Source organism: Labrus bergylta, chromosome 12 (genome assembly GCF_963930695.1).
Source record: "Labrus bergylta chromosome 12, fLabBer1.1, whole genome shotgun sequence".
NCBI lineage: Eukaryota > Metazoa > Chordata > Actinopteri > Labriformes > Labridae > Labrus > Labrus bergylta.
This window is the reverse complement of record NC_089206.1, coordinates 24,661,354-24,673,062: the sequence shown is the minus strand read 5'-3', so window position 1 is coordinate 24,673,062 and position 11,709 is coordinate 24,661,354. Positions and strand designations below refer to the sequence as shown.

The window sequence follows — 11,709 nt, the reverse complement described above, 5'->3', positions numbered from 1 at the left end:
AGCTGGCTCAGGGAGAAACGCACAAGAATTCCAATGTACCTGTACTGCCCTGTACCTGTGCAAGTGGCAATAAACATCTACTCTGTTCTATTCTATCACTGAAGTAAACAAGCAAATGAGCAAATAAACAACCGTCAGGCCGTAGTCGACGTCACGACGTAGTCATACGTACTCCTGGTTCGAGAAGTTACGCAGGACGTGCAGCGGTTCAAAGAGGAAGGAAGATGGCGGATAACAAAGGCGAGGAGGATATGGAACCGTCTGTTAATTCGGACTCAGTGCCTTCAGCGCAAGAGAATGACCAACCAGAGACGAAAGACGACAATGCTGTAATAGTTATAGAAGCAAATTTAAAGAGCGGCGAAGAAACGGAGACCCGCGATAACGCTACGGAGGCACCGACACCCACCAGCGACGGAGGGGAGGTTAGCGGCGGAGCTGCTGGAGCGGGAGCGGAAGCCGAAGCCAGTGGTAGCGCTAGCGACGCCGCCAGTCCGCCCGGAACCAGTACCACCACTGCAGAATCCACGACAGCTGAACCTGTGACCGCTGGGGATGCTCAAGCTGGAGGACTTACTACCGAAATGTCCCCCCCTCCTACGGCTCCAGCGGCCACACCGGTATCAGCTCCTATTAATTTGCTGGATACGTGCGCAGTGTGTAAACAAAGTCTTCAGAGCCGGGACTGTGAACCAAAACTTTTGCCTTGTTTGCACTCTTTTTGTCTCAAATGTATCCCGCAACCAGATAGGCAAGTAAGCGTGCAGGTGACTGGACCACACGGGCAACCTGACACACACATAGGTGAGTAGAAGTAGATCAGACGCTACCTGTAAAGGGTCATCAGGTGTGTCACAAGGTGTACTTTCAGAATATCTCACCCTAAAAGTTTTGTCTCTGGACTGCTGTGGGTAAACTAAATGTGTTTTTCGTTGGGATTAAGAGAGTTGTTTGTCACTGTACAGAGGGGACTGATGTCTATTTACTTCATCGGACAGTTGACGGTGGCCGTTTAATACACACCCATTCCCCCCCTGAAACCTATGATTGGTCCAATCCGTAAACAATTCTTCCACAATTACAGGTACGAACAGGTGGCAGTGAGTAGTAACATTAACCTGCACAGTCCCGTTTTAATTTTAAATATGGGCTCTTACGAAAACATATTTATGCCGAATCAATAATGTTGCTGAAACCATGGCAACAGAGCCAGAGTCGAGTTCTAAGTTATCATTGTTGCCATAGAAATAGAAAGGCAACATTATGTTGACACCTTTCTTTATGGCATCAACATATTAGTTTAATAGTTTTGGTCCAATTTACTTTGTTGCAGATTTTATTTTCATTATTAATTGTAGATATCGCCATAAACTGTTAGACAGATCCTGGGCTACAAAGTGACTTTTCGTAGATCATAAAGAATCACGTCCTGTCTGTAAATAAGTGTTTGCCCCTTTACTGCCTTTTAAAGATGCTCATGTCTATTGGAAATCTCAATGGCTGAAAGCAAACTAAAGTAAAAACTACAGTTCTGGCATATCTTTCACTTCCATTAAGTGAAAATAGACCAAGTAGGAAAGGTGTATTCACCTTTCAAAAGTGGATTTGTATATTTTCTAGGGTCTTATTGATAAGGAATTTTGAAGACCAATACTGTTTTAGGGACAAATCAGTTGATTACCATGTTGTTCTTTGTTGTAGTTTATTTTTAGGACAGGTTTTCTTTATGTAACATTATTACACATTTTCATTACATTATATTGTGTACCACCATCTGCTCGGCTTTATTGATCTTCTAAATGAGCTGCAGATAGTATTGATAACATTCGTAGATGGTTCTGCTTCATAAATTATGTGCTAATACAAGCAGTGTTTTATGAATGAATCTTGAAAAGTCATTGATACTTGGAAAACGAATACTGATATGTCTCTGAGGCCCATATCTTTTGATAATGTTGATCAAGAGATGCAGTGATTGGGTTCCGATTTTTCACTATCGTTTATAGAGATAAGTAAATATCCTCACTAGGGCCCGACCAACACAGGATTTTTGGGGCTGATATCAATATTGGGGAGAGAAAAAAAATCCAATAACCTTTTTATTGGCTGATATCTTTCTCAGATCTATGTTCGATCTGTAGAGATACATATTTATTGCGTTGATGGTCACTCAACTGGAGAGTAACTGTGCATGTACAGCATCACCACTTGACACTCTGCAGAATGCTTGTTGTAATCCATACAGTACACTCTGCAGGTAACAGCCAGAAAGAGAACTGCTAGTATATTACAACGATACTCAAATGAAATGCTATTTGACTGGTAAATAAATCTAGTAATATCTGTGATAAAATTAGCCAATACCGATAGTCACTGCATATGCTAATATCGACCAATATCATGGGCTTACCAATCAATCGGTCAGGCTCTAATCCGTACATACATAGACTTGAGCACATTAAACTTCAACCTATGCTAGCATTGGTTTGCGTTTTCAAAAGCGACTCTATTTACAGCATAATGAGAGGTGTCTTGATTTCATTATGTGTATGTGAATGTCACAACAATCTTTTTTCTGTAGTTTAGAACCATAAATCATTCCCGCTACATTAGTCTGTACCAGACCTGAGCCCTGGCGGGCTACATTTAACAAGTGTCAGATTTCACTTCAGTGCAGGAACTCTTACAGGTGTCTTATGGAGACATCTCATGTTACTCCTTATGCTTCTGTTAATAGACACATGTTTGCCTCCATACTGTACCTGCTACTATATTACGAATAATTGTATTAGTCATGGTCTCAGTAAAGAATTTTCTTTATCACGTGGTCTAAATGTGGTTTTCACGAATTACATTAGTATTGGATTCAGGAAAGATTCAGTATCACATGATTTGAACTGTGTTTACAGAGCTCCTGTAATCACTAAGAGTTGCTTCTGGGGGAAACAGGAGTATGTTTTGTGTTCGAGAGTTTTTTCTGTTTAGTATTATTTTGATCTCTGTCATCTCTTTAATTTTAAAGTTGTCATGGCGGGACAGTATTGATTCTTGAAAGGCTCCTGCTTTGGCCACAGTTTTGACGACAGCCAGTCATACCTGAGCTGAATATTCTGGTGCCAGTTTTTTTTAAACAGGTAATAAAATTGTATATTCCACTTCAGGTTTGTGAAAGCACCCCAGAGCGTTAATAATTTACCACTTTCACCTCAGCGGTTAAATCCTACCAAACGTTTGTTAGTACCTGGATTTCTAACTTTGATTAACACTGCTATACCCAAGATTATGTGTTATGTCACCCCACCCTGCCCCGGTTATAATAATACACAGGTACGCCACTGACGGATCCCTTTACATTACCTATTTACAGAAGAGCAGGCCTATGATAAGTTGTCAGAATTTGTGTTAGGTTCCAGAGCTTTAGCTTGATAGAAAAATGAGTAAATGTGCATAAAATGTGGAAATTTTAAAGAACATGAGCAACTTCACTGTTTCCTACATGGAGTACTGACTAATTCATGTGAACATTTAATCTCAAATTCTTCTCTTGCTTTGTCATGTCAGCTGGGATAGCTTGTAGCAACTTGAAATAGGGCATGTTGTTGTTTAGCATCTGGTCCCCTGAAATATCTAAAGGCTCTGCCAGATGGGTCATAATCATTTTGTATCTCATGCACATAGCTGAATGGGAAATTAACATGCCCCATGATTCTTAATTAGAAAGTCCCTCTGATTGCATGACTCATTGCTTTATCTGACAATATTATGTGGAATTTGGAAATTATTAAATATAACTCGGATATGAAAAGTTATTTCATCGACCGCTATTTCTGTTTCATTTCATTACGTAAATGTAACATAGCAGGGTTTATCACAGCTCCCAAATATGTTTTGTTGTTGTAAAAAGTTCTGATTAAGACCGAACATTTCTACCAGATGTATGATGTCCTCAGAGATTTCTTGCTTCTTTTGCATTTCAATCATATTTGGTATTATCTTGATCGCCGTTTGTGCTGATGTGGCAGCTTTCTTAGGCCTGTTTGTTTACAACAGTGCGAGTACCCAGAACTTAAATAACACATATTTGTAGTTTAATACTTGGCTATGCAACAGGCTTATTCTGTCAAGCTAACCTTTTATTAAAGCCAAGACATATCCTTGTTTCCCTTCAAACATCCTTTTATCAAAGGTTATTATAGATGTGATTAATTCAGGGCAATCCTTTCAAAGGCTTAAAATACTTCAAAATAAGGTTGTGATTGTGTTATTTTTTGGGTTGATGGGGGGGGGGGGTATCCATCAAGGTCCAGCTGAGTGTGGCCTGCTCTAGTTCAAAGTGACAGCTGTGCATTTGTTTTTGTACTTGATGTGTGTGAATGTGAGTGTGCGCGTGTGCACGGGTTGTGTTGGTTTCTCAAAGCAATCTCCATCCAGCTGCTCTCAACACCAATCACTCAGACGACACCCATGCAGCTGGAGCTTACACAAACCTGCTGTGTGCTGCTCAAACCAGTGTAGACTGGCTCAAACCGGTTTTTATCTCAGCTGGGTGGTGATTGGGGGTGGTTGGATTTATGGATTAATGGGGGGGGGGCAATAAATTGTGCTGAGTGACTCAATTTTAAACATTTATGTAAAGTTTAATCTTATGCAAAGTATTAAAAAAATAAGCGGCTAACTTAATGCACTGTGCTAATTGTTTGTTTGTTAGAATAAAGTTGAGATTTCACTTATTCCAGCCGAAGCAATAAAGTGAGACATTTCCCATTTTTCAGGCATGTGAGGAAATATACTAATGAAAATGCCAGGGATGGTGACAAGAATAAATCTTCTGGCAAGTGCTAAATCAATTAGCTGCCATGAATAGATATTGGGTATCTGTGTGGTGCCAAGAATTTTAATAAAAACAGGAATTTACCTTAAGGAAGTTATCCTGCGGAAAGCCTGTCATTTCTCCTCTCTCTTTTCAAGAAGGAATAATCCTGGCCCAGAGTTAACAGGGCTTCTGAAGAGTCAGAAAAGAGATAACGTGTGAGCTTGTCCTTTATGGGATTGCTTGTTTGATTTTACTTTTACTTTTTTATTCAGATCACTCTTCTTTGCTGCATCAGTAAGCATTGGACTTTTACCCCAGTTTTTGGTATTTAATTTCTCTTAATTGAATTCACTTAACCTCTTTTTCTCTCTCCTCTCTCTCTCTCTCTAGTAAACGTTATGCACTGTTTGGTGTGTCACGAAGAGTACAGACAAACGGATATTATTGACAACTACTTTGTCAAAGATACCTCAGAGGCAACAAACTCATCTGATGAGAAGTCTGCTCAGGTACGTCACAACAGTTAGCTTTAATGTTTTGAACGAAGTGTATCAACATCTGTGTCTGGCACTCTAGGCTTTTCTTTGCTGTATGAAGGTTGTAAGCATAACGTCAAAGTTATGTTATTTAACATAACTTTGATGTTAAATTTTGTTATTAAGCAAAGATTTAACAAAAAGCGTTCATCATCCATGATCCATAAATATGCCACCAATCACCACCTAGCCCTGACCATGCAACATGTGAATCAGATCATGCCTGTGCTGGTCTTTAATCCTAAACCATCTTTGTCTCTCTTTGTGATATTTTTTTGGCCAATTAGGCATGGACAATTTGGAAGTCCATCTTTGAATAATATAAGAGAGGATGTATTACGATTCACACAGGCTCAAATCTGCCTCATGATGCATTTGAACAAAAAATGCTTCTATGAGAAGCAAATGAAATAAAAATGTTTTTATATATATATATATATATATATATATATATATACAACCCCATTCTTCCAATGTTATTGTCCAATTAATGATACTGACTCACTCTATAATGTAATAAAATTATTACACTATTGGGAGAACAATAGATTGCTTGCCCCATTTGCAGGGATTAAATGTATGAAAAAAATCTTCCAATTTAACACTGAAATATAAAGAACAGTCCATTCGTTCTGATGCAATGGCTTTCAAAAAGCCTCCAAAAAATTCCACTGCATCTCTTGAACATTGCTCTGACTCCAAATTTTAGATGTACATAATATCCTCTCAAATCAGTGAGCAATAAGTAGTCAAAATACTTTTCTTTAAACCATGCTCATGCGTTTTAGTTCCACATTTTTTCAAAGTATATGTCATTAGAATAAAGAGTCATCAAGACATCCTCATTTGTCCTAACAGCACAGGTGCACTGGGTATCACATCACGTCGCACACGATTGCCAGCTTGCTGTCCACACTGCATCTGTTAAATATTTAATTCTTTGCTCTTTGAATTTTAGACCCCCCTTGCAAACAGTATGACATCTAGTGCTTTTATATTGAAGGGGGACAAACGCAAGTGGGAAGCTCTGCAATGACAAGCTGTTGACTCAAATCACAACACTCAAAGGCTTGTCAATAAGCGGCTCGCTGATCGCCAAATTAAGTTTTCTTGAGTGCTGACACAATTCAAAGCACAACATTTCAACATGGATATGGGTGTAATTATTGCACCGCTATCTCCAGCTAACAAGCTCTGTTGAATGAGAAAAGCCAGTGCCTTGTTGAGCCTCCTCGTTCCTCACTCATGGTACGTGAGCAACACAGAGGAAAATAGAAACGGGACATCGGGGTAAAAACAGTGTGGCGCGTTGTTCTGCGCCGCGTCGTTCGTAGGCTTTGAGGACCCTCAAGCTTATCTTTTCGCTGATGCTAGCTCGTGTCACATGCTGTTAGGACAGACTGTGAGTCTTCCTCTGACTCGAGGTAGTGTTCTTCAAGATACTCATTGGTGTCTGTCTTCTGAAGGTGTGCACAAGTTGTGAGGACAACGCAGGAACCATTGGCTTTTGTGTGGAGTGCGGAGAATGGCTATGTAAGACCTGCGTGGAGGCCCACCAGAGGGTGAAAATCACAAAGGACCACAAGATTCACACAAAGGAGGATGCTGACACTGCCTCTGGTGAGATGACTGACCCTCACTGTGAAGATCGTTCTGAGGTTCACTGCAAAACTGCTAGAGCCTCTGTAAGACAAGCCCTTACTGTAGCAGAGTGAATGTGGTGCTGCTGATAAGCTGTTGCCGTGGTAACAATACTGCAGAATTTGGCTGCTTGGATGGTACCACTAGCCTGGGGGACCACATACCCTGAAGCTATGACCAGGCTTTGGGAACAACTCTTTTTGCTGTCTATTTTTGTCATTGTTGTCTTTTATACCCGTTTCTTTGATTGATTTGCTGCTTTATTTGTTGGTGTCTTTTCTCCTGTAGAGTCTGTTGGTGCTTCAGGACAGAGGCCTGTTTTCTGTCCCATCCACAAGCAGGAGCCACTCAAGCTTTTCTGTGAGACCTGTGACACTTTGACCTGCAGGGACTGCCAGCTGCTGGAGCACAAGGAGCACAGGTACCTCAGCATCTCAGACATCACACACACGTCTCCTTTCTGTAACTGGAACGGTACCTGTATTTTAAACCTAAACCTCATCTGAAGAGATGCACCGTTTGAAATTTTTTGCCTGGCCGAATTTCTGGCCGAATTCTAATTTCTTACAAGGTCTAACCTGCTGATACAGATTTTTGCTGATTTTCTTTAAAGGACATTAGCTGACAGCAGAAGCAAAAATTGGTGTAACTTTCCTGTAATGACAATTCTATTTCAAATTCATAATAAAATGCTGACTGAGTATTGATTTATTATTATTATTTTTAATCCTAATAAACTGCACCAGGTCACATGACCACTTCTCATTTTCGCTCATAAAAATCTCCCTCGGAAAACTTAGTGTCCTTATTTCAAATATTCTTGTATATTTTATCCCATAGTTAAGGTGGAAGTGTCTTTACGTTTTAGGAAAGAAATTATGTTAATCATTTTCATTCTCAAGAGTGAGTTTATGAAGTGTTCTTTTGTACAGTTATTATTGAGCCAAGGCCCCCACATGCAGGTCATAAACTTGGACTGAGACTCAAACGTGAGGTTATGAAAGTGTGTCTGTCAAGTTTGGAGGATGGTGCGCGAAATGCATCTTCCACTCTTCTCATACGTCATGTGTGACCACTGTTGGGGTTGTATCAAGTCAACTTTGGTTATATTCTTTAATAATTATTAATAATATAAATAACAATATCATTAAACTATGTTTAATCTCGTTTGGGGCACCACCCTGTAATCAGGGAAATATAACCAAAATATCACTCAAATCAGTCTCAAATTAATTACTTAATTAATAATATTATTAATAATTAATAACTATATTTAATAAATTTAAGGCGTGAAATCCGTACACAAAGCCTTCGCACTCAGCTTATGTCACAATGCAAATAGACAAGTAATCACAAACAACTGCTCTCTTAAAATTATAACAGAATTTATTTAAACAAAGCAACATCAATCCAAAATCAATGAACTTAATCAATAAATATCATAAAGTAATCCAAGCAACAAACATTCTCAAACAAGAGATGCTCATTATATGACAATGCTTTTTGTCCAACCGTACTGTAAAAATACTGTCTTCTTCCCATACCAAAGAAGAGCGTGCATACGTGCGTGGCGCACAACTAACAACGACCTGGGTGTCTGTGAATGAAAGAGAGAGAGAAGGGGGAGATTGCTTCTTCCCACGTGGTCACCCTTCTGATGGCGCACACCTAACAAAGACCTAACGTGGTCTTATTGTCTAAAAGAGGCCGAGTTCGGCCCTGCACGATCGGTGTCTCTGAGGCGCATGGATGGCTGCGAGTGTACAGATCTCTATGTGTGTGTGTAGCCTATGTGCATAATGGCGCGGTGGTGGAGTTAGTCTCCAGATGTGCGTCTACATGGGACTGTGGATCACAGTCCGAATCCCGCGCCACAACTCGGAGTAATTCCCTTCATTCACAGAAAGAAACCAATGGCTGAATTCAAGTTAATACGGTTTACACTGGCCTTTCTGATCAGATAAGTAATACTCGGTTATAACGCTGTTACGCTAAACACATATAGGACGCAGCGGTCCGAAACGGGAACAACAGGAGTTTTAAACAGGTAAAACTCAGGACGCAGCGGTCCAACAAAGAGAAAAATTACAGTTTCTGCATCAATCAAACAATTGTTAAAAACACTCTCTAAAGCTAATTCTGCCCAGACCTAATTAAGCCTCACCTGTGAATCGCTTTGCCCGCGATTGGTGAAGGAAAAAGGAGTCCGGCGATAAAACAGATCTTCTGTCCGTTCTGGTGCAGAGGCGTTTGATGGCGGCGAGGGTCCCTTACGGTAAGAGCGGCTTCGTTGGTTCTCTGTCGAGTGGAATGATGTCCGTTGATGTCCTTTCGTTGCAGGACGGAATAAGACCGTTATCTTTCTGATAACCTGTAATAGTCTGACGCTCTCAGAGAAACTGAGATGCGTTCACTGGACAATCTGCCGGGCGCGGATTACCTGCGCGCCAAAACTTAAAACAAAGGAAGATAATTGCAGAAAACAGGAGGTGAGATTTGTAGCCTGGCCTGCTTCATGGGGGGTCTACCTCAGGTCCCCTTCAATGAGGAGAGAGAGGTTCTGGTCCCCCCTTAACTTCACGCATAGGTGTGAAGTACTGCAGGGGATTCTGGGATTAAGAGTCCTTTTAGGCCTCTTTGTGATCTCAGTGAATAACTCAAATGAGGCTTCTCACAGAGGTGCAGGCCCAAGTCCATTGTTTGACTGTCCTAAGCCTGCGTGGCCCAACACCACTGACTTCTTAAGAAAGCATACTCCTACCTCGCTCTAAGCCAGTGGTTCAGCTCATCTTAGAACACTTGAAAAGCTGCAGAGAAGCGGAACATGTTTGAAAGGTTATTCATCATTGAACCACTTGACCATATTGATATTGAAGTTTGGTTTAAATGTGTACACCTACTTTTATACCCACCTGACCATCATCTTTCAAGATGAGTTTGTCTTTAAGAAACAGATTTACAAAAATATGTCATGTCACCTCCATTATAGGTGTAAAAAAAGGTCAACAATGACCTGACAATGTAAGACTTTCTGAATCATTATACCTAGGTTATGTTTTGTCAAATCACTAACATGTCTCAAAAGGCCGTCCCACGAGAACCCATCAGCAGAAATTCCAGACTGACTGACCAAACATTGAGAGAGATAGAGAGAAAAAGAGGTAATGCCACAGTGACGTTTAGAATAAATGAACAGAGAACTAATCGGTTGAAGAAATACCACAAACCAAAGCCAACAGTAAGAACACATTTTCACATTCCTGTGAAGGAAAAATCCAGTATTCACTCAAGTAGAGTGACTAGCATGTAAGATCACATATTTTGCTGTCATTGCCTAAAAACTGTGCAATGTGTTTAAATACATCAGAACAACAGGGGGAGCTCAATATTTAACATCATATAGGATCTTCTGCAGAAGGTTGATTTCCAGCAAAGCAACAAGTGAAGATATGCAGTAGTTTGAAGTGCTTATGGTTTGGATACAAATACCTTCTTGTATTTCATTTTAGTAATTTATTTTCAAACTGCTAAAAATCTTTAATGTGAGTTAAAGCTTCCACCTTGTGGTACAGAAAGATTTTTGCAAAGTCAAGAAAACTAATTCATCGTCAGATTCTCATAAATCTTTTGCACTTGAAAGAAAGACACGTAAGTTGCATTCATACATGCTTCTTTAATACAAATAATTGAACTATTCTTTAATTGAAACGGTGTATTTTTAACAATAAAGGAGAATAAAGGTAATAAAGGGTTTGACACCCAATATTATCTAGTGGAGATTAGTTTGAGTGAGAATGAGAGATGTTCATGTAACATGGTGCAATTTTTAAGATTTTTTTTTTGTAATAAGCTGTTAATTCACAGTAAGTGTTTTGTTATGAACGTAAAATACATTTCCATCAAAGAAAGTCCAAAAAATAATTTGTTTTTTTGCTGGCGATTCTAGTGTTTTAAAGAAAGAAAAAAATATCTGAACCATTATCTCTTAGGTACCAATTCCTGGAGGAGGCTTGCCAACACCAGAAAGGCCTCATTGAGTCCAAAGTTGCCCAGCTACAGGAGAAGAAGAACTACGTCCATTATTCTATCAACCAGGTTCAAAGCAGGTGCGTTTTTTTCCTCCATCACTAGCTTCTTTTCTGTGCTTTGATTGAAATAGCTACAGTATGTTAATGGACTAACATAAACAGTCAGCATATGTACTGGTGGCCACGGTCTCTAAAGGTTCTATGTGTTTTGTCATGCAGGTTAAAAGAGCTGAATCAGACCCACAAGAAGGTGGAGCATGAGATCAAAATTGCAGTATTTACTCTCATTAATGAGATCAACAAGAAGGGCAAGTCTCTGCTGCAGCAGTTGGAGGTAAGAGAACATGAATTAAAATAAATGACTTCATGATTAAGTACAGTGGGACTAATTCACCAACAGTTCCTATTAACACATTTATAGTTAAACCCATTAATGCTGCTCTCAAGGAGATTCTGAAATTAACAACTGTTGTCTTATGTGGGATTTTGTCTTAGTGAAGAACAAAATCCACTCACACCCAAGAGCACACCTTTGCATATTTGAGAGCTAACATGCGTGTTTTGATTCGTCAAATGTTTCAGCGATGGTACCCAGTGTTGAAGTTATCTCTGAGAGCATTGGGGCTTTTCTCTCTCGGTTGTCAAGGATGTCCAGACACTATCTGCGAAATGTGATCCCTTAACTTGTAAT

The 11,709-nt window shown here is 39.8% G+C and overlaps 1 protein-coding gene across 4 annotated transcripts in view; it reads left to right on the top strand.

The window, feature by feature from the left end:
- The first annotated feature begins 196 nt into the window (after positions 1–196).
- trim33 (tripartite motif containing 33) overlaps positions 197–11,709 on the top strand; it is a 28,116-nt gene continuing 16,603 nt past the window's right edge. For all 4 annotated transcript variants that reach the window (XM_065961118.1, XM_065961117.1, XM_065961116.1 and 1 more), the window contains exons 1-6: positions 197–804; positions 5,204–5,322; positions 6,816–6,969; positions 7,279–7,415; positions 10,984–11,096; positions 11,238–11,352. In XM_065961118.1, the coding sequence (XP_065817190.1) occupies positions 225–804; positions 5,204–5,322; positions 6,816–6,969; positions 7,279–7,415; positions 10,984–11,096; positions 11,238–11,352 (1,218 nt within the window). In that variant the 5' untranslated portion in view covers positions 197–224. The remainder of the gene's footprint in view (positions 805–5,203; positions 5,323–6,815; positions 6,970–7,278; positions 7,416–10,983; positions 11,097–11,237; positions 11,353–11,709) is intronic.